The sequence below is a fragment of the Lethenteron reissneri genome, chromosome 3 (genome assembly GCF_015708825.2).
Source record: "Lethenteron reissneri isolate LAM-NWPU_2019-01 chromosome 3, ASM1570882v1, whole genome shotgun sequence".
Classification (NCBI taxonomy): Eukaryota; Metazoa; Chordata; class Hyperoartia; order Petromyzontiformes; family Petromyzontidae; genus Lethenteron; species Lethenteron reissneri.
Window position 1 is genome coordinate 2493768 of NC_083781.1, and position 22264 is coordinate 2516031.

General features: G+C 47.3%; 3 protein-coding genes across 3 annotated transcripts; all 3 read right to left on the reverse strand.

Moving 5' to 3' along the window:
- Nucleotides 1–267: 267 nt before the first annotated feature.
- LOC133347441 (lysophosphatidic acid receptor 6-like) lies at nucleotides 268–3197 on the reverse strand. Its single transcript, XM_061559694.1, has one exon. The coding sequence runs from the start codon at nucleotides 1528–1530 to the stop codon at nucleotides 337–339; it is 1194 nt and encodes a 397-aa protein (XP_061415678.1). The 5' UTR covers nucleotides 1531–3197; the 3' UTR covers nucleotides 268–336.
- Nucleotides 3198–6753: 3556 nt separating this feature from the next.
- LOC133347751 (lysophosphatidic acid receptor 6-like) lies at nucleotides 6754–7941 on the reverse strand. The gene has a single exon (XM_061560315.1). It carries the CDS (start codon nucleotides 7939–7941, stop codon nucleotides 6754–6756), a length of 1188 nt encoding a protein of 395 aa, XP_061416299.1.
- An 8957-nt stretch (nucleotides 7942–16898) lies between these two features.
- Nucleotides 16899–22064, reverse strand: LOC133347754 (lysophosphatidic acid receptor 6-like). Its single transcript, XM_061560328.1, has 2 exons — nucleotides 21973–22064; nucleotides 16899–18056 (listed from the first exon to the last, which is right to left on the reverse strand). The coding sequence occupies exon 2, from the start codon at nucleotides 18030–18032 to the stop codon at nucleotides 16899–16901; it is 1134 nt and encodes a 377-aa protein (XP_061416312.1). The 5' UTR covers nucleotides 18033–18056; nucleotides 21973–22064.
- Nucleotides 22065–22264: the final 200 nt, after the last annotated feature.

Sequence of the window (22264 nt, forward strand, 5' to 3'; positions counted from 1 at the left end):
CAAAACCATATTTCCATTTTGAAAAAAAAACATGCTTCAAATCGCTTTCAACTATTGTCATTGTAGTGCGTATTTAATGTGGCGCTGCACTCTGATGTTGTAGGAGAAAACATTTATTTAAAAGTCTATTTAATTAAGTATAACGTGTTGTCTATATTTATTTAAAGTCGCGCAATTTGATGTGACGTCACATTTCTCAACCCCCCCCCTCTCGTCACACATCGTCACAAATGTCTGACCCGCCCCCCCCCCTAGGTGCGTGGCGTCATTTATGGACGGCCCCAAACATCAATTGCGATTTCAGCGTCAACACGTGCGCGCGTTAATGACCTCTTTTTAACTGTCCGTGAAACTCTGAAAGCTGTTACTCGGGCTGTTGTCCGTGATCTGAAGCTGATCCCTCTTGCCTCGCGGCGGCACCGCGGCGTCCTCGCCCGATGGGCCCCCCCTGGGTTTGAGGTCCTGCACGGCGGCGGAGTCCGCGTTGTCGTGCGAGGCGGCCGCTCGCGAGTTCGTGAACGTCGCGTCTCCGCGTACGGTGGCCGCCCTGGGATCGCGCGCGACCGCTCCTCTCCTGCGGGGCAGCATGCGGCCGAGGAAGCTGCGGAAGTGCCTGCTGTAGAAGAAGTAGACGACGGGGTCGAAGCAGCCGTGGCCCGCGGCGAAACAAATGAGCGCTCCCATCAGGGGCTTCATTTGATTGGCCTGCTGGCAGTACCACCCGGCGTCGCTCTGCCCGTTGGCTCTCATCCGCAAGTAAAGGTAGACCGTGCGCACCACGTGGTATGGCACGAAGCAGGTCATGAAGAGGACGATGATGATGACGGCCAGGGCCTTGATCTTCTCGCGTCCCCGCCGACCCCTCGCATTGGAGCCGCCGTCTGCTGGCCCCAGGTTGAAGCGGCGGAGGATGGACATGTAGCAGAACACGATGATGACCAGGGGGAAAATGAGCCCCAACACGAAGGACACGTTGCTCATGACGAACCTCAGCGTGGAGTCTACCTGGGGGTCTAAGCAAACCGCGTCCTTCCCTATTGTGTCCGTGCCTTTGAGGAGGTAGGGTGAGGCGCAGACCGCCGTGAAGGCCCATATCCCCGAGCACAGCATCTTGGCTCGCCGGCTGCCGTCCTGCCACTGCTGAATGGGGCGCACCACGGCCAGGTAGCGGTTGACGCTTATCGCCGTCAAGAAGAAGATGCTGCTGTAGAGGCTCATGAAGAAGACGTAAAAGACGAGGGCGCACGCGACGTCTCCGAAAGGCCACCTGCCGCCCTGCAGGTGCGTGGCGACACGCAGGGGCAGCGTCAGCATGTACAAGAGGTCCGCCAGAGCCAAGTTGATGCAGTAACAGCGCGCGGCGTTGCGCTTCTTCAGCCGGAAAATGAACGCGAAGAGGGCCACGCTGTTCCCCGACAGTCCCAGGACGGCGACGATGATCAACACCGCGGCGTAGACGTGCGAGCTGTCGTCGTGGTCCACGCTGCAGTGGGACGCGTTGCGTGCGTTCGTCGGCGTCCCCATCGTCATTCCCGCTCGCGCCCCGGCGGTGGAGATCCTCTGTAAAAGTGGACAATGGAAAAGGCAGCGGTTTTGTGCGCGGTGGCCAGGAGATGTTAGCTACCTCTCCTTGCTGTATATTTGTAGTTTGCGTGTCTCTCTGCCCGTGGTCACGTGGATTTGTCTCCGGGTCCTCCGGATTTCCCCTCTACGTTTAGACCCACCATGCTGTTTGAGTATTTGGCTGCTATAAATGTCCACGTGATGATAAGCCACTTCGTTATTATTTGTGATAACCAGGTCGCTTCTGAAAAATAGCCGAGTAGTTCAATGGGCCTTACCTGGTTAAATAAAACAAATAGTTTAGTTTCTACGCACGGGAAATGTCGCAGCGCTGCAGCTGCTTGCTTACACCCGATGCTGGCGGATGGGCCTCCAATAGAGGAAACGACAGAGAAACCCTCTCGTGGGAATTCCCCTGGTCTTCCACATCGGCCAAGTGTCTCTGAAGACAGGCTTTGCCCCACCACACATGACCTGCCGGTCGCCTCACCTCGACTCGCCGATTTATACATCTGGGTGAACAAAGACAGGTGGGGGGGGGGTAGACTCACACCGTCGCCACTGTGGATTTTCTTGGAAATGCTCCAGAAGGAATCATCTGCTCCCACTTCTCCAATGTACGTAGGTATGTTGAACTTTTTTCGCACCGTACGTAGCCAACCATGCTAATTGGAGTACCTTTCCCTTTAGGGTTTCCATGATCCAGATTCTCTCTGCTGCTTTCAACATCACTGACTGCTTCATTCTCTTTGAGAGTCTCCATAAGCGTGCAGGTGTCTCTCCCGGTGCCACTCTTACACTTCAAACGGCTTCTTCTACGTTTCCACACGTGGACTGTCTTCCTCTCAGAAACCCCTGTGCAATGGTGTCCCATTAGGTTTCATCCTTGACCCCCTGCTATTGTCAATTCAACTGCTGCCACTTGGTAAAACCATCTGCATGTACGTACGTATGTATGTTGAACTTCTTTCACACCGTACGCAGCCAACCGTGCTAATCGGAGGTGCGGGGGAAGGACAACAAACTAAAAAACACACAAAGCAGATCTCCAGTGTCTATGTTGATGACGCCCATCTCTGCGTCGTCATTGACTCCACGAATTCAAACTCACCGTTTACTCTCCAACACACCGGTGTGCTGTACTCGTAACGAATTGGCCACGTTCTGTTTACGTGACAAACCTTACTAGTTGGCTGTGCCGGGTGGTGGCGGGTATAACGACACATTTACGTGATCTAACCCCAAAAAACCTCCTTAAAGCACTTTGGATTTGTAATCGTTCGCGCATTTTCATTATCCTCATATCTCAACTCTCCAGGACCTCCTCCCTCCATTTGCAAAATGGACGATACAATGTCTGTAGACTTTACATCGTCCGATATGCTGTAGCATCGTCATATCATGGCAAATCCAGCTTCCTCACCACCACTGTCACCATAAACGTCACCCAACTTATCGCACCTCCGATTAGCAGAGTTGGCAACGTACGGTGCGAAAGAAGCCCAACAACAACCGCCATTCGCCACTAAGTGGCGGTGACGTCACCACGGCGCTTGTGCCGGGCTAAGTGCACTTTGAGGCCACGTGAAGTGTCCAACGCCCGCTGGCAGTAGGTCACGGGGCAGACCCAGGTGCCATGGGTCGACTGAGATGACTGGCCGATGCACCACCTGTGTCCCCTACTGTCCCAACTGTTCAACATACACATAGATACATACATACGCATGTAGTCAGTACACATTTTGGTGGAGGTTGGAGTGCCCACTGTCAGTTCTATGAATTGGCCCTGGTTAGTTGTGTGGCGAGGTTGGCAGCGATTAGTGTCCAGGTATTTTGTAGTTTTGGTAAAAAAACAATCGCTGTTTTTTGGATGGACAGATGGAAATGAACATGAAAAATCCCAGCACATAAGTGGATTCACGCACAAAAATGTACAGCTGCCACGAAGTGGTGGCGATGCCTCCACGGCATGCTCACCGAGCAGGCTGGGGGACGTGGGGGGATCAGTTGCCTTCTCAGGGGTGACTTCGACGGTGACATTTCAGAGGCATGTTCCAACATTATTGTGCTCGCTCACTTCCACGTTCTACAGTAGCCCTGCAAAATGTCGCGGGCGTTCGCGCCCCTAACCGTGACCACAATTTTATCGCAGGGCACCTCAGAGCCACAGATTGCAACCGTAACGCCCAAAGCTGATAAAAGCTATATTAGCATTTCCCCCACTGAGCGCCGTTCCTGATAATAATGCTTCAGCCACGCAGTCCACCACGCTCACGACAAACCCTCCAGCACTTCCTCTTTCCCGGAAAGTTCAGTGCCACGGATGATTTCCCCACGACTCTGGCGGCACGAGGCCCGTTATTAGAGGACGCTCTGGAGAGAGCCCCTCTGGAGGGTATTTGGCCTACTCTTCCACACTGGCCGGTGAAAATGGCCCACAGTTTACCGCACCACACGCGACCTGCCGATGGACTGTGTTGTACCCATTTATGGATCTGGCTGGATAGAGGTGGGCGGTGAGGGATTTAAGCAACTTGCCTCATTGATTCCACTATCAAGCTCGAAGATCGTACAAGTGGGAGCTTCGTGATGTTACCTTCCTCGCCTGGGATGCAGGAGGATGGGGGTTCGATCCTGATCCCGACCCTGACGCCTGCTCTATATTTCGAGTTTGCGACACAAGCAATCGTCATCAGGTACGAATGAAAGAGAAAACAAACCTAGTAAACTTAAAAATATAATGCAATACAACACAGAGAGTCGGCTAACATAACAGTCACGAAAGCTCCAAATCAAGTTTAAAATATCACCCTTGCGATCGGTTGGCCCCACTGGGAGCCATCAACAACCGAAATACAGTATCGGGGGATCTTTGTTCTCGCCAACTTTGAATCTCAAGCCTCGTTGCCACGAGGGTCCTGCCCATGATATCGCCAGGCGACCGGCCACCTCGAATGCGAGATGTGGGGAAATTATTCATTGAGGGAACACTGAGTGCAACGGTGTCAGATGTGGATTTCTGGGGGAGCTTAAAAAATAGGACGTTAGAGATGAGGAAATGCACGTAGCATGATGTCAAAATTAATTTCTTAATCCACATAAGAACACGCAACTTACGAACGCCCGCACCCACAAACCAGCTGCCATGAAATATATATATTTCAACATGGACTTAAAACGCGAACTCTCACTTACTTGCAAATTGAATCGCGGCACTAATTTGTTCAGCTGAGCGATCTTCCGCAAGATGTAAACCTCGTGATGGGAGTGTGTTTGTGTTAGTCGGCAGTAGTGTAGCGGTTAGCGCACTTCACTGAGATTCTGGCGACCCGGGTTCGATTCCCGCTCACGGCCAACACCAGTGACGATTATTTGAACCGGTTCTGGGCCTCCCCTAGGTCGACTCAGCTTCAAATGAGTACCTGGTGCAGTGTGTATACATCGCCACTAGGGAGACAAAGGCGGCCGGGCGTGGTGCTGTCCACATGATAAGCCATGAGATATCGTTTGTGACCAGGTCGCTTCTTACAAAGGTAAGTGGGTCTTACCTGGTCAAATAGAAGTTTTAATTAGACGTATTTGCCCTTTTTGAATTGTCCTATATACACCATTATTTTCCGCGCTTTGGCAAGTCACTGCTCGATAAAGGGCTCCACATGCCGTGTGAGTCGATAGGGTTGTTTGACTACACCGCAGCACACATGCTCAGGTGTGGGTTGGTGAATGAAGGGTATTGGTCTGGGACCGGTACAGATTCCACTTGCCACTGACGTTTGCCATTGCCGGGAGGCTGAAGCCATTGCCGGGAGACGAACTCAGGTCGCAAGTTTCGTTTCAGTGGAATTTACCTGGTAAAATTAAAACATATGTAGTTACAGGTTTCACAGGCAGGTGTAGTCTGCCAGTTGGGAGCAATATTTCTGTGCGGTTTTATACAATTAAGTAAATGTAGACAAATATTTTTTTATAATTAATACATTCATTTGGAACCCGCCAAGATAATTCAACTGTAGGAGGAATAAAAGATAAAAACAAATATTTAAAAAATATTTTGATCTCGATCGCCTCCTTTGTTTCCAGCTGTGAAGAAAACACGGATCATCTTTACACATCTGACAGGCGACATGGAATAGTTGCTGCTGGACATTGATCATTGTGCTCAATGCTGTTGCTGGTTGAAATATACATACAAATAGAAAACATCTAATGTCACATATTCATAATAAAAATATACACCGACGGATAAATACGGTCAACTCTTCAGTATCGACGCATGTAAGTTTTCACAGTCTATGTTATGTTAAAAAAATACACTTTTGGGTTAGATCACAAAATCATCTGACCAAATTTGTGTTGCTAAACCCCTCCACCACCTATCACAGCCAAACACAACTGAATCGTCAAGTGGCGCAACATCGTTTAACGCGCCAGTTGTCAGCGTTTCAACTCGAGTCACAAGGACTTCCTGGATTGTTTACTTTAACTTCCCGGATCTTGCTTGACGTAATTTCAAAACGAAACATCGTATCTCTGCTGAATGTGTTTGCGAGGATTGTTCTGTAACCTACCGGTGAATGAGCTGAAATAATGACAATCAGCCGCTTTGCTAAACGCTTGTGCACCATGCGGCAGCTTAATTATTTACTTGGCTGTGTCAGGTGGCGGAGGCGATTTACGAAAACAAATTTTAGCCTGACCGTTACGTGGCCTCGCCCAAAGGGGCCGTCCATAAATGACGTCACGCGATTTTGGACGATTTTTGACCCCCCCCCCCCCCCCCCGGTCACACGGCGTCAAAAAAAAGTTAGACCCCCCTCAAATATGACGTCACAAAGCTCTACCTCCCTCCCCCCCAAAACCATATTTCCATTTTGAAAAAAAAACATGCTTCAAATCGCTTTCAACTATTGTCATTGTAGTGCGTATTTAATGTGGCGCTGCACTCTGATGTTGTAGGAGAAAACATTTATTTAAAAGTCTATTTAATTAAGTATAACGTGTTGTCTATATTTATTTAAAGTCGCGCAATTTGATGTGACGTCACATTTCTCAACCCCCCCCCCTCTCGTCACACATCGTCACAAATGTCTGACCCGCCCCCCCCCCTAGGTGCGTGGCGTCATTTATGGACGGCCCCAAACATCAATTGCGATTTCAGCGTCAACACGTGCGCGCGTTAATGACCTCTTTTTAACTGTCCGTGAAACTCTGAAAGCTGTTACTCGGGCTGTTGTCCGTGATCTGAAGCTGATCCCTCTTGCCTCGCGGCGGCACCGCGGCGTCCTCGCCCGATGGGCCCCCCCTGGGTTTGAGGTCCTGCACGGCGGCGGAGTCCGCGTTGTCGTGCGAGGCGGCCGCTCGCGAGTTCGTGAACGTCGCGTCTCCGCGTACGGTGGCCGCCCTGGGATCGCGCGCGACCGCTCCTCTCCTGCGGGGCAGCATGCGGCCGAGGAAGCTGCGGAAGTGCCTGCTGTAGAAGAAGTAGACGACGGGGTCGAAGCAGCCGTGGCCCGCGGCGAAACAAATGAGCGCTCCCATCAGGGGCTTCATTTGATTGGCCTGCTGGCAGTACCACCCGGCGTCGCTCTGCCCGTTGGCTCTCATCCGCAAGTAAAGGTAGACCGTGCGCACCACGTGGTATGGCACGAAGCAGGTCATGAAGAGGACGATGATGATGACGGCCAGGGCCTTGATCTTCTCGCGTCCCCGCCGACCCCTCGCATTGGAGCCGCCGTCTGCTGGCCCCAGGTTGAAGCGGCGGAGGATGGACATGTAGCAGAACACGATGATGACCAGGGGGAAAATGAGCCCCAACACGAAGGACACGTTGCTCATGACGAACCTCAGCGTGGAGTCTACCTGGGGGTCTAAGCAAACCGCGTCCTTCCCTATTGTGTCCGTGCCTTTGAGGAGGTAGGGTGAGGCGCAGACCGCCGTGAAGGCCCATATCCCCGAGCACAGCATCTTGGCTCGCCGGCTGCCGTCCTGCCACTGCTGAATGGGGCGCACCACGGCCAGGTAGCGGTTGACGCTTATCGCCGTCAAGAAGAAGATGCTGCTGTAGAGGCTCATGAAGAAGACGTAAAAGACGAGGGCGCACGCGACGTCTCCGAAAGGCCACCTGCCGCCCTGCAGGTGCGTGGCGACACGCAGGGGCAGCGTCAGCATGTACAAGAGGTCCGCCAGAGCCAAGTTGATGCAGTAACAGCGCGCGGCGTTGCGCTTCTTCAGCCGGAAAATGAACGCGAAGAGGGCCACGCTGTTCCCCGACAGTCCCAGGACGGCGACGATGATCAACACCGCGGCGTAGACGTGCGAGCTGTCGTCGTGGTCCACGCTGCAGTGGGACGCGTTGCGTGCGTTCGTCGGCGTCCCCATCGTCATTCCCGCTCGCGCCCCGGCGGTGGAGATCCTCTGTAAAAGTGGACAATGGAAAAGGCAGCGGTTTTGTGCGCGGTGGCCAGGAGATGTTAGCTACCTCTCCTTGCTGTATATTTGTAGTTTGCGTGTCTCTCTGCCCGTGGTCACGTGGATTTGTCTCCGGGTCCTCCGGATTTCCCCTCTACGTTTAGACCCACCATGCTGTTTGAGTATTTGGCTGCTATAAATGTCCACGTGATGATAAGCCACTTCGGTATTATTTGTGATAACCAGGTCGCTTCTGAAAAATAGCCGAGTAGTTCAATGGGCCTTACCTGGTTAAATAAAACAAATAGTTTAGTTTCTACGCACGGGAAATGTCGCAGCGCTGCAGCTGCTTGCTTACACCCGATGCTGGCGGATGGGCCTCCAATAGAGGAAACGACAGAGAAACCCTCTCGTGGGAATTCCCCTGGTCTTCCACATCGGCCAAGTGTCTCTGAAGACAGGCTTTGCCCCACCACACATGACCTGCCGGTCGCCTCACCTCGACTCGCCGATTTATACATCTGGGTGAACAAAGACAGGTGGGGGGGGGTAGACTCACACCGTCGCCGCTGTGGATTTTCTTGGAAATGCTCCAGAAGGAATCATCTGCTCCCACTTCTCCAATGTACGTAGGTATGTTGAACTTTTTTCGCACCGTACGTAGCCAACCGTGCTAATTGGAGTACCTTTCCCTTTAGGGTTTCCATGATCCAGATTCTCTCTGCTGCTTTCAACATCACTGACTGCTTCATTCTCTTTGAGAGTCTCCATAAGCGTGCAGGTGTCTCTCCCGGTGCCACTCTTACACTTCAAACGGCTTCTTCTACGTTTCCACACGTGGACTGTCTTCCTCTCAGAAATTCCTGTGCAATGGTGTCCCATTAGGTTTCATCATTGACCCTCTGCTATTGTCAATTCAACTGCTGCCACTTGGTAAAACCATCTGTATGTACGTACTGTACGTATGTATGTTGAACTTCTTTCACACCGTACGCAGCCAACCGTGCTAATCGGAGGTGCGGGGGAAGGACAACAAACTAAACACACTAAGCAGACCTCCAGCGTCTATGTTGATGACGCCCATCTCTGCGTCGTCATTGACTCCACGAATTCAAACTCACCGTTTACTCTCCAACACACCGGTGTGCTGTACTCGTAACGAATTGGCCACGTTCTGTTTACGTGACAAACCTTACTAGTTGGCTGTGCCGGGTGGTGGCGGGTATAGCGACACATTTACGTGATCTAACCCCAAAAAACCTCCTTAAAGCACTTTGGATTTGTAATCGTTCGCGCATTTTCATTATCCTCATATCTCAACTCTCCAGGACCTCCTCCCTCCATTTGCAAAATGGACGATACAATGTCTGTAGACTTTACATCGTCCGATATGCTGTAGCATCGTCATATCATGGCAAATCCAGCTTCCTCACCACCACTGTCACCATAAACGTCACCCAACTTCTCGCACCCCCGATTAGCAGAGTTGGCAACGTACGGTGCGAAAGAAGCCCAACAACAACCGCCATTCGCCACTAAGTGGCAGTGACGTCACCACGGCGCTTGTGCCGGGCTAAGTGCACTTTGAGGCCACGTGAAGTGTCGAACGCCCGCTGGCAGTAGGTCACGGGGCAGACCCAGGTGCCATGGGTCGACTGAGATGACTGGCCGATGCACCACCTGTGTCCCCTACTGTCCCAACTGTTCAACATACACATAGATACATACATACGCATGTAGTCAGTACACATTTTGGTGGAGGTTGGAGTGCCCACTGTCAGTTCTAGGAATTGGCCCTGGTTAGCTGTGTGGTGAGATTGGCAGCGATTAGTGTCCAGGTATTTTGTAGTTTTGGTAAAAAAACAATCGCTGTTTCCTGATGGACAGATGGAAATGAACATGAAAAATACCAGCACATGAGTGGATTCACGCACAAAAATGTACATCTGCCACGAAGTGGTGGCGATGCCTCCACGGCATGCTCACCGAGCAGGCTGGGGGACGTGGGGGGATCAGTTGCCTTCTCAGGGGTGACTTCGACGGTGACATTTCAGAGGCATGTTCCAACATTATTGTGCTCGCTCACTTCCACGTTCTACAGTAGCCCTGCAAAATGTCGCGGGCGTTCGCGCCCCTAACCGTGACCACAATTTTATCGCAGGGCACCTCAGAGCCACAGATTGCAACCGTAACGCCCAAAGCTGATAAAAGCTATATTAGCATTTCCCCCACTGAGCGCCGTTCCTGATAATAATGCTTCAGCCACGCAGTCCACCACGCTCACGACAAACCCTCCAGCACTTCCTCTTTCCCGGAAAGTTCAGTGCCACGGATGATTTCCCCACGACTCTGGCGGCACGAGGCCCGTTATTAGAGGACGCTCTGGAGAGAGCCCCTCTGGAGGGTATTTGGCCTACTCTTCCACATTGGCCGGTGAGAATGGCCCACGGTTTACCCCACCATACGCGACCTGCCGATGGACTGTGTTGTACCCATTTATGGATCTGGCTGGATAGAGGTGGGCGGTGGGCAGTGAGGGATTTAAGCAACTTGCCTCATTGATTCCACTATCAAGCTCGAAGATCGTACAAGTGGGAGCTTCGTGATGTTACCTTCCTCGCCTGGTATGCAGGAGGATGGGGGTTCGATCCTGATCCCGACCCTGACGCCTGCTCTATATTTCGAGTTTGCGTGTCTCTCTCTTTGTGGTCGTGTGGAGTTTTTCTCCGGGCCCTCTGGTTTTTCCCACCACATTTACAATCAACATCACCACGCGTTCAGAGTATTTGGATGCTATACATTTCCACGCAATAAGCCACTTCATTTGTGGCCAGGTCGCTTCTGAAAAAGCTCACAGCTTGGTGGGATATACCTGATAAACTGAAATAGTGTATTTGTATTTTTGTTTGCGTGTGTGATTTGTTTACCTTTCCTATACTTTTCACTCCCTTCAGTGTTTTTTGTGTTGTTTGTTGTTCTAACGTTCTGACCCCGTGCCCCTACTGGACATCTGTGAGAAAAATAGCTTTATAGCTCATCGGATTCCTCCTGCAGCCTAAATAAAAACTCTGATTGTGCTCCCATCGTTCGGTCTATTAACTTGTGGGGCATCATTCGTTGCCGTTCCTATTGGTTGCCGTCCGCCGTCGTGTGTTTGATCGTTCGGCCTCTTGGCTGCGTTTCTGATCGCGCTTTCGCTTTGTTCCGCTCAAACTGCGAGGGCCGCCGAACCTTCTCCCAGCGCCCATGTGAAATTGTTGCCGCCACGCTGTGGATCTTCCAAAACCGCTTCAGCGTTGTACCGTTGGCACAACTCTGGTAAAGATGATGTGCTTTTTTTTTAAACCTTGCACCTCCTCATGTTTGGCATGACCGGGCTGCAGGCATTCGTACAAAATGAGGTTTAAGTGCATTTCGACTGCATAGTTGAGGCGAGTGCCGATGACAACCTAAGTTGAGGCTAAATGATGTAATGAATAAACTGTTATTTGTTCGTACGAAAAGATGTGTGAGCGCTCGTGAGCCCGAGATGGCTTCAGTTTGGATATCTCAGAAGGTTTGGTGTCCACTTAACGGTGAACCTCACAGCGTGGTCCGCTGAAGGCATCTTGAATGTTGTGAACGAGTGGCGGTGCAGTGGTTTACACACTGGTATATGGACCCATTGTTGACCCAGGTTTAATTCCAAGGCGGTGGTTTATTACATCGGTGGTGAATGTTATCTCAACTATACCTGACCACCCCCCCCCCCACATTTACCCCCTCCCCCCACTTCATCATTGTATATTCAAATATGCTCAAAATGTCCCCTCCAATATATTGCTATAAAAAATTGCTATGTTATGTAAATAAAAACAACAATTTGCTAAACCTTGGCCACAATATCTGGACTTGTCTTCATGTAAATCAATGCATAGATTGCTGTTTATATGATTTTGGTTATGGTTGTACTTTATTAATCCCTAATCTCTGCCATTACATACAATGAAACAGGAAATGGTAAAAAAGTAAAAACAGAGCAATGTAATACAATACACTATTAGACATTGTAAAAATAAATAAAAAGTCCATCCCATGTGTTAGTGAATTTTTTTATATTTTAGGCAGGAAATTAGTTCATCTTCTTGGTTCTTTCGGTAAAGTCACGTAGAATGGAAATAATAAAATAATAGAAATAAAACATAATACATTATATTACATAATAAAAGATGTTTTATTTTTATTATTTTATTATTTCCATTCTACGTGACTTTACCGAAAGAACCAAAAAGATGAATCCCTGCCGTCACTAAAGCTTTAAATCGAAAAAGGAAATTAGTTTTCAAATTTAGATTTTTTTTTCTGGGTTGGGACCCCCAGACACCCTGGAAGATTTGGTCCCCCCAATGTTGACTCCATGGCTACGGCCTTGGTAGAATGTCTATCTTACATGGTCAGCGCTATTTTTTCTAGAATAAAACCATCATACCCATTGAATATTTAGCTTTTTTGATATTCTCTGATGAACATTTCCCCTCAAGAGTACCATTTTTTTTATTAGAGAACTAAGCTTTAACCAACACTTACATAGCCAAGCAAAACTAGGTGTGTGGTCGATTGCGTACATTATGATTCCGTATTGTACAAACACATTTGCATCATTAAAGTACAGTACTGTGTTCAGGGAAACAGCACCAACAATTTGTAATTTTCCTTCATCGGTTAAGTGTCGTGAACATAAAAGAATGCAATCCTCTCGCGCGCGAGCTGGTAAAGGTTTTAATGTGAGTTTAAGTGCCTAAGGAATCCAACTCAAACGTGTTGAATGTTTAATTTCATCGCAGCCATATACATCATTTCAGTCCACCACAGTGGACATGATGCGAGAGAGGGTTGATGTTTTGGATACAAATAGTCAAGAGATAGATATTTCGTGAACACTTTGTATTATTATAATTGTAATTTGGCCAGTGCCACAGATATTGCTGATAGCAAAAATCGCGCTTTTGCAGAAAAAGGACATAACAGCAAGAACCTTAGTCGGTACATACCTTAAGCCTCTACCGTCTCTCCAACCATTCACCTCGTAGCTCTCCGCAGCCGTGCAGTTTGATTACCGCTTAATCTTGGTCGTGTGCGAGCGGAAACTGTGGGTGTTCTTGTTTTTTTTTTTACAATTTCGTAGTAATTTTCCACTTTGCTATCAATATCCCCTTTCTGAAAATGTCGCTGAGCACAGGCACGCACGACCACGCACTTGCCGTGCGTTCTCGCTCAAATGACATTTCCTTAAAGTGTTAACTTTTATTTGTACTCTTTGGTTCTTTCGGTAAAGTCACGTAGGTTCCTTACTCGGTTAAGTGTCGTAGGTACCCACGTGACTTTACCGAAAAAACCCAAGAGTATGGATTCCTGCAGTCACGAAAGCTTCCAAACAAACTTGTATTTGCATGTAATTCAATGTACTTATTTAGTCATGGGTGGCAGTAGCGTCGACTGTGGACAGACTTGTACTGGACGTCTGTGAGAAAACTTTCGCAGCTCATCGGGTTCCTCCGATATAAATAAATAATCAGAATGTTTATTTGGACTGGAGGAATCCGATGAGCTATAAAGCTCTTTTTCACATTGCTCTCACTGGCCCGTGCATCGGCAGCATTGGGGGGGAGGGGGGGGGGTCACGTTTTTGGACTCCAAAGCACAATACACTAAAGTACTATTTTTATTTAACCAGGTAAGACCCACTGAGCTACATAGGTATTTTTTCAGAAGCGGGCTGGCTATCACAAATGATAGCTCAACGAAGTGGCTTGTCACGTGGAAATGTATATCAGCCAAATACTCTAAATGCATGCTGATTCTAAATGTGGAAGGAAAAACCGGAGGACGCGGAGAAAAATCCACGCGACCACAGGGAGGGAGACACGCAAACTCCAAATATACATCCATAAGAGTTTTTTGGGTTAAATCTAACCCAAAAAACTTTATTTTGGATGATATTGGTTGCGAAAGCAGGCGTAATGTTTGGGATCGAACCCGCGACCTCCTGCATACCAGGCGAGGCAGTTAACATCTCGCCACCGCAGCGCCCTCGTGGTGAGCGCGTACTTGGTGAGGGCGCTGTACGTGGCCGTGGGGGAGCGTAGTGGTGACGAGGATGGAGATGGGTGTGAACACAGGACGGCGGTCCTTAATAAATAACGTCACAAACCAGTTCACGAGGTTTTACGACCCCTGTGCATTATCATCTCAAACTGAGACAACCACGACATCTGATCAATAACAGCATCGCCATCTGAAATGGAACTTGGTTTCAGCCTAGTCATCATTTAAACCGTTACATTGGCTCGGCTGCATTGGCATTCATCAACCAAGACGCCCACTCAGCTGCGTCGTCATTTCAACTTTGCGGGGAAGCTTGTGAACGAGAGTAAATCCATAAATAACCTGACAGAAGGCCATAGCAAACCACTGCTGTGTGCCCAAGGAAGCCATGGCCAGAAGTAGAAATATAAATGTCAAAGTTGGCGTGGATGGAGTTTCACAGAGTGGTAGAAACTGCCACGAGTGAACAGGTGGCATTCGACCCGTGGTATAGACATTTTAAGACCGAATTGAAGTCAGATTGGAAAGCTAGTGGACATTTTACAACCGAAAGTTATTACTGTACTCTATTCAGCAGTGAGTGCACACGTCTGAGAAGTTTGAACGCCGCAAATTTGCAGCGCCTAATAGAAAGATTGCTTGTCAAATTGAAATGTAAACCGTTTAACATCTCCATCATCCAAGCACAGTGTAAGCACCTACAGCTAAACACTCGGAAGAGGAACTTGCGGCAATTTTACGAGGAGATAAATAAGGCTAAAGAACAGTGTACATCTCAGGAGATTAGAATAGCGATTGGAGACTTCAATGGAAAGTGGGAGAGGGTAGAGTAGATGGCATACATTTTACTATATGGATGAGGAAAAGGGAAATAAAGGGGAGAGCATTTTACGTAATGATGCAGCAATAAGCAGTGATAAACACGTGCTTCAAAGAACAGCCATTATGATTACGGATCGGGAAGAATCCAGATGACTGTAATCAGAACCAAATGAAAACTAAACGAAAACTGAACAATTTTTTATTAAATCCTTTATATTAAGTTCACTTACTTGCGCGCTTACGACCGTGCAAATCTTTCAGTCGTTTTTTAACCCACTTCCCGTAATCCAATTGAGCTGACATTTTGCACACAGACTCGTTGTGCGTGACAATTTATTTTCGTGAAAATTTTTTTCCAAAATTTTACATTTTTTAGGAAAAAATTAATTATATTTAATTATGATAATTGGTTCTTTACCCTTCTATCTGGCAACAGGTTCCCATAGTATATTTAATTACTAATTGCTTAATGGTGGCAGGCAATCATCTGACCCATAGGTGGCAGCCATCTCAAGCCAGAGGACGAGAGGACTCTAGCCGCCATGCATATAAAGGATTTATAGTGAAAAACTTTGTTTTTACGGGTTAATTTTTTTTTTTATCAGGTAAGGCCCACTGAGCAATTTCGCTCTTTTTTTTACAAGCGACCTGGCCACAAATGATAGCTCAAAAAAGTGGTTTTATCATGTTTAAATTTATAGCAGTCAAATAGTCTAAACGCATCTTAACTAAGTGTGGAGGGAAAAACTGGAGGACCCGGAGAAAAATCCACGTGACCACGGAGATAACATGCAAACTTCACATATGCAGGCGGGAGGGTTGGGATTGAACCCGCGACCTCCTGCATACCAGGCGAGGTAGTTTCGCACCGTACGTAGCAAACCTTGCTAATGGGAGGTGTGGGTGAAGGACAACAATTCTAGATTTGAAGTTTTCATGACTGCAAGGATTCATATTCTTTGGGTTTTTCGGTAAAGTCACAGATTCCAAAGAACACAGGATGAGATGTTACTATCCTTTGTGCAAGCACTTCCAAGAGTTCATGAACAGTGAGCCTGGTGAAATTTGGGGAGCGCATCGTCAGTAGTGACCCTTTGGTTCCTAGGGTGTTTCGGCCTTTCATACTATACACCCTCCCCAAAGGCGGCCAGCGACAGGGTGATCAATCCTACGCTTGCGTCCCATTCCCAATTAGTCATAGGAGTTGCCTTGTTGTTGGTAGCCAACATCCCATGGGACTATGCATGGCAGGGGCGTCCTCCTCCCTGAGTCAAGCATTGTTGACTGCATACCTCCTGGCCCTCTCACTTTGGGGCCCAGCTGGGGTCTTTCCTCTTCATCCAGAGCCACTGACTGCTGCCTTCTGCCGCCTCCGATACAGCTTTGATTGCCGAACGCTGGCTCTGGCCCTTAATTCCCAGGTCTCTAAGCAGTCTGGTTGTAGATGTTGCCACAAAACCTCTGCAGCCCACCTCCACTGGTCGGACTTCTGTGTTCCAGCCATGTAAAGTCACATAGGTAATGTTTTTAAAATAAATTAATTGATTTTAATTTTTACCTACGTGACTTTACCGAAAAAAACAAAGAATATGAAGGATAACAAATTACACACAAAAAGCAGTTATAAAGAAATACGTTTTTAATCTAGATTTTAAAGTGCATAGCACCAGTGGCTTTCTAATCTAACATCGGAAGGAAGAGCTTCCAGATGGCCGCAGAAGTGCATCTGAATGCGCGCGATGCAGTGACCGTCTTTGTTCGACGGTGAGCCAAAAGCCGTTGCGAACATCCCATAAACAGTAACGATTTCCATTTTACAAATAAACTAAACAGCAGCTTTTTTTAACCCAAGGTGAGCAAAACAAATACGGTATGTCCAGGTTAATCTTAAAATAATGCAATTCAGATATTTTCCCGATGACGTATACTGTATTGCAAATGAAATTCCAACTATATTTAGACACGGCTGCCCAGCGAACGGCTCCGTGGTGGGTTTCCCACGAACCATTGCAGTGGCCTCCTTATTCACGCAACTCCGTGTCGTCTTCCACGTGCTCCTCTTGCGATATCAGCACCGCGTGTCGCGCCTCTGCGGGTCCGGCGATGGCGCATTCGATGGTCACGCGCGGACCTCCGGCGTATTGTGAATTGTGGGACGTCAAGTCCGTCCATTCGATGGAAACGCTCGGCTTGCGCGAAACAGACTTGCCAACGTGTGGCAGCTTGCTGCGCAAGAAACGGCGGAATCGCCTGCTGTGGTAGAAGTACACCACGGGGTTAAAGAGCCCGTGAGATACGGTGAGACAGGATATTGCCAGAGAGTACGGCTCTAAACGGATCGCCAACTCGCAGGCTGCAGCGGCGTCTTCTCTCGCATTGATGTAGATGTGCAGATAATACAATCGAATCACGTGGTGCGGTAGGAAGCAGACGATGAATAAAGTGAGGACCGAAGTGGTGATGGCCTTGATCTTCTTCATCAATTCCAGCCTCAACTGACTGCCGGTATTCCGTGGCCGCACCTTCATGCGATGGAGAATAGACACGGAGCAGAACACGATGACGCCCAGGGGAATGATGAAACCAACGACAGTGGACAGACCGTAAAACTCAAACAATAAATGGAGATCAAAGCACCCCCCGTTGTCATCCGGCATGGCAACGTCTTCTAAAAACACCAAGGCGCTGGAGAGTGCCGTGAAGGACCAAATGACGACGCTGACCACATTGGCCTGCCTGACGTTGGCCCTCTTCCATTGTCGCGTGGGCTGCAGGATCGCCAAGTACCAGTTGATGTTTATCGTCGTCAGAAACAGCACGCTGCTGTACATCGCCACGAAGAAGATGTAGAAGCAGAGCTGGCACAACGACGATTTGCTCGGGAGCAAATTCAAATCGTAGAAGTCGAATGCTATTCGGAAGGGCAGCATGAAGGCGTAGAGGAGGTCGGCGGCCGCTAAGTTGATGCAGTAGCACCGCGCGGCGTTGCGTCTCTTCTTGCCCAAGAGGAAAACGAAGAGGGCCACGAAGTTTCCCGGGAGGCCGGCGACGACGATCACAAGGAACACGGCGGAGTGCACCCTGTGCTGCTCGTGGTGGCTCGATGCCGAGCTGTTCGAGTCGTTCAAGGAGTTGGTGCAATCGGGAAATGGCATAATCGCTCCTTTCTTCACCCGCGCCTGCAAATTTCAATAGAAATCGGTGAATACGCGTTCGTTTTACGTATGAGAATGGCAAGTAAAAATTAGCGATGCATCATACGTTTGAAGAAGCAGAAAAGGGATATGCAACACAAGGGTAGCCGTGGTGGTGGGTTTTTCCTGATAATTACTAAACACTGGATAGTCTAACATTTAGCAGGTGCCGTTTTCGTCAGGGGACTTCAACGTGGATATCTCTGGAGGTGCGGTGTCCACTTCACTGCAAACATCACGCCGGGCTCATCATCTACAGATGCCACCTGGTCACCAAGGGTGTGCAGCTGAAGATATGGGGCCGTCCGTAAATGACGTCACGCGATTTTGGACGATTTTTGACCCCCCCCCCCTCGTCACAAAAAGTCAGACCCTCCCCTCAAATATGACGTCACAAAGCTCTGCCCCCCCCCCCAAAACCATATTTCCATTTTGAAAATAAAACATGCTTCAAATCGCTTGAAACTATTGTCATTGTAGTGCGTATTTAATGTGGCGCTGCACTCTGATGTTGTAGGAGAAAACATTTAATAAAAAGTCTATTTAATTAAGTAGAACGTGTTGTCTATATTTATTTAAATTTGCGCATTTTGATGTGACGTCACATTTCTCAACCCCCCCCCCTCGTCACACATCGTCACAAATGTCTGACCCCCCCCCCTCTAGGTGCGTGACGTCATTTATGGGCGGCCCCCAACATCAGTGCTGAGCGATGTCTAAACTTGTCAGCTGCACTGACAAAACGTTGTCAAATATGGTTACACAATCCTCGTGACCGACGTGGCATTGGGAGGCCTTCATTCTGAAGTGGATTGACAAAATGCTGTAAATGATGTCAAACAGATGCTTTACAATCGTATTCATCTTACTCCATGATCGTGGGGCACCTGTTGAATTTCCACATGTCAATGAGGGGGGACAATTACCGCAGTGGATAATCATTATTTACTTTCCATAATGCGGTAATCAATTCTTTCCACGGAGCGGTAACGCCTGTGTGGGAGTTGAACCCACAACATTTAAACATTTGAATAGTTTCACACTCTAACCATGGCATAATAGAACCCGTGGTTTAATTCACCAGCAGAGAAAGCGTATTCTTAGGTTTTTTCGGTAAAGTCACGTAGGTAAAACATTTAAATTAAAATAGAAATAGTTTTTCTTTATTTATTAAAAATTTAAATTAGTAAAATTAAAATTAATAAAAGTAAAATAAAAATATTATTTATTTTACTTTTATTAATTTTATTTTTTACTTACGTGACTTTACCGAAAAAACTTAAGAATATGAATCCTTGCAGTCACGAAAGCTTCAAATCTAGAAGAGAAAGAGTAATTTAAAATAAAACAAACTCTGTATACTATATATAAATACTGGTCATCTGTCGGTTTAATTCGTTAGAAAGACCAGTTTTCTGGATTTCAAATGTTGACATCTGAATGCTGACAGAGGTTGCTTAAACTTGCCACTTGTACCGCAAACCAAATAAAATGACACGTGTATTAAATACTTACACGGTTATGCCGCTTTGTAATACAATACATGTCTGCATACACACATGATAACACGATCGTACAAAGAGGGCCGCTGTTACGCATGTAGACTTTAAAAAACAACCGTATAATTTAAGCACCTTAATGTTTGCAACTCTAGGTCCTTGAGGATGGAGGTTGGTAGGCTGTGTCTCAATTGGTCAGTTGCATTATCACAAACGGCGATGATGGATGACGGAGAAGGAATGTGTTTGTGCCCAAATAGAAATGCTTTGATTGAAACACAGACCACGTGAAGGCCAAATCAAGCGACTTCGAAGTATTTTCCCCAATTAGATTCAATTTGTAGCCCTCTGAGTTAACCGTGGAAATCCACTCTCCGATGTCATTATTGTGATGATCATACATTCGCTAATAATTTACCCACAAAGCCTGAATTACTCACACCACTTTCTCTATCAGCAGAGTCTTGTATTGAAATGCTGACCATTGTCATTCATGAGAGAATTAAAACTCTACACATTCTTCAATAACTCCGCCTTAAAAAGATAGAGATAGAACAAAATAGGTGACGTTTTGGGCAATGGTCCTTCTTCACCGTACATAGAGAGGCCAAATAGAGAGATACGAGTTGGAGAGATAACTTTATATGCCCTCGGCCCTGATAAGAAGTAACTTAGAAAAAATAAATCCTGATTAACAGTTTTTACATAATCCACTTAAGAATTAAATCCTGGTCTCAATTCGCACTTCAACAGTATTACAATATACTCTTTGGTTCTTTCGTTAAAGTCACGTAGGTATAAATAAAACAAAATAAATCACGACGTTTCTGCCCTCTGGCAGCAGACATCGCGGCTATCGCGATTTTCACCTGAAGATGGGCGCTTGTGTTGCGTTCGAAACGTCGTAAATTATTTTGTTTTATTTCTCCCTACGTGACTTTACCGAAAGAACCAAAGAGCATGGATTCCAGCAGTCACGAAAGCTTCAAATCAGTATGAGAATAACGCACGTTGCAGTGCATGCCTGCATTCAGTTATCACTGAATTATCCTTTTAGCAGGAGGCAGTATCATCAAAAATCTAATTTTGAAGACAATAATGAGTGTTTAGTATGTGGGAGGAATTCAGCTAACCAGGCAAAAAAACATGCATGTTGAACTTGTCACACCGTACGAAGCTAACCGTGCCGAATGGGGGTGTGACACTCAACTTTGCCAACTCCTCATCACCTTGAATCGTAAAGCCTACAACACCTGGCAAGCCCTGCAGTCGTCACATCCAAATGTTAGCCACGCTTCTAATATCCAAATATATCGTTTGTGTTTGACGTCATATTGTAATACTGTATATGTAATCATATTTAACTCATTTTATACAGTTTAACAAGCTTTCCCGACAAATATTATTCATAATAAACGTTTTTGGGTTAGATCGCGTTATTTATAAATGTGTCGTAACCCTCCACCACCTGACACGGCGAATCAGCAAAAAAGTGTCACGTTGACAAAGACAAATAGTTCACTACTTTAGCCCACTCTTCAACACACCAGTGGGCTAAAGTAGTGAACTATTTTGTCAACTTGACACTTTTTTGCTGATTGGCCGTGTCGGGTGGTGAATGGTTACGACACATTTTATACACTCAACGAACTAGGTTATTAAAAAAATAACTTTTTAGACTATAAATTTGCATTGTTTTAAAAATGATATTCAAGTGCAAATTAAAGATACAATGACAACGATAAATACATTCAGGTCAGTGAGTCTACAATATAAACAAACGAGTTGAAATTGATACGCTGAATGTAATCGCGTCGATGTTTAAACGGAGCATCATACTTACAGGATTTCTGTTGTCACTTGGATAACAGATAAACTGCATGCATACATTGCCTATTTATAAATATTTTATGAGAACGTGAATGGAAATTATGGTCTGACAGTGAATTTCATTTTCCGTGCAGAATTTCCTGTTGACATTTAAGTGAAATGCAGCTATGATCGGTGTTTTGCTGCGTTCGTTCCCAAGGACATAAATATTCTCCAATGTATTTTAAGTTTCACATCCCTGTGCTGGGAGCTTCTTTAGGAACTGAATTGAGCCATCATTCGCCACTAATGTTAGCCGTGTTTAGTTTGTTGTCCTTCACCCACCTGCACCTCCGATTAGCACGGTTGGCTACGTACGGAACAAAATAAATTCAACATACATACAGTACATATGTAATGAACGACTTCTGAGACACGTCGTGTAGAGGGCTTCTTATTTATTCTCTCACCGGGCACAACACAGGCCGATACATATATATACACGTCTCTTTTCACCGTCTCTACTTCAGCTACGCACAGCCGACCTCTCTACATAGTCCCATCGCCTACATCCAACCACACAGCTGACTGACTGGTGTGACGATGACGGCGATAGGAGTCGTCCAGAGGATCTTCCACGCGGCCAGACGACGAAGAGAGATGACGGCGAGCAGCGACGCATCCAGGACCCGGGACCCTGCAACAACCCTGAACCTTCGGTTCCATCCCCCTTATATACCTCTCGGCGTGGCCAGGCCCCGCCTCTGGTCACGCCCCAAGTTCCCGGTGACATCGGGGATGTCACTGTATGGTTCCGGCCTGGAAGGGTCATGCCGTTCGATGTTCCTACATCGTGGACAGCACCGTGTGGGTGGCTGTGTGTAA

Bases quoted from the DNA above. Each gene is read 5' to 3' on its own strand.
- LOC133347441 (XM_061559694.1), bottom strand. From the start codon at position 1,530: ATGACGATGGGGACGCCGACGAACGCACGCAACGCGTCCCACTGCAGC.
- LOC133347751 (XM_061560315.1), bottom strand. From the start codon at position 7,941: ATGGGGACGCCGACGAACGCACGCAACGCGTCCCACTGCAGCGTGGAC.
- LOC133347754 (XM_061560328.1), bottom strand. From the start codon at position 18,032: ATGCCATTTCCCGATTGCACCAACTCCTTGAACGACTCGAACAGCTCG.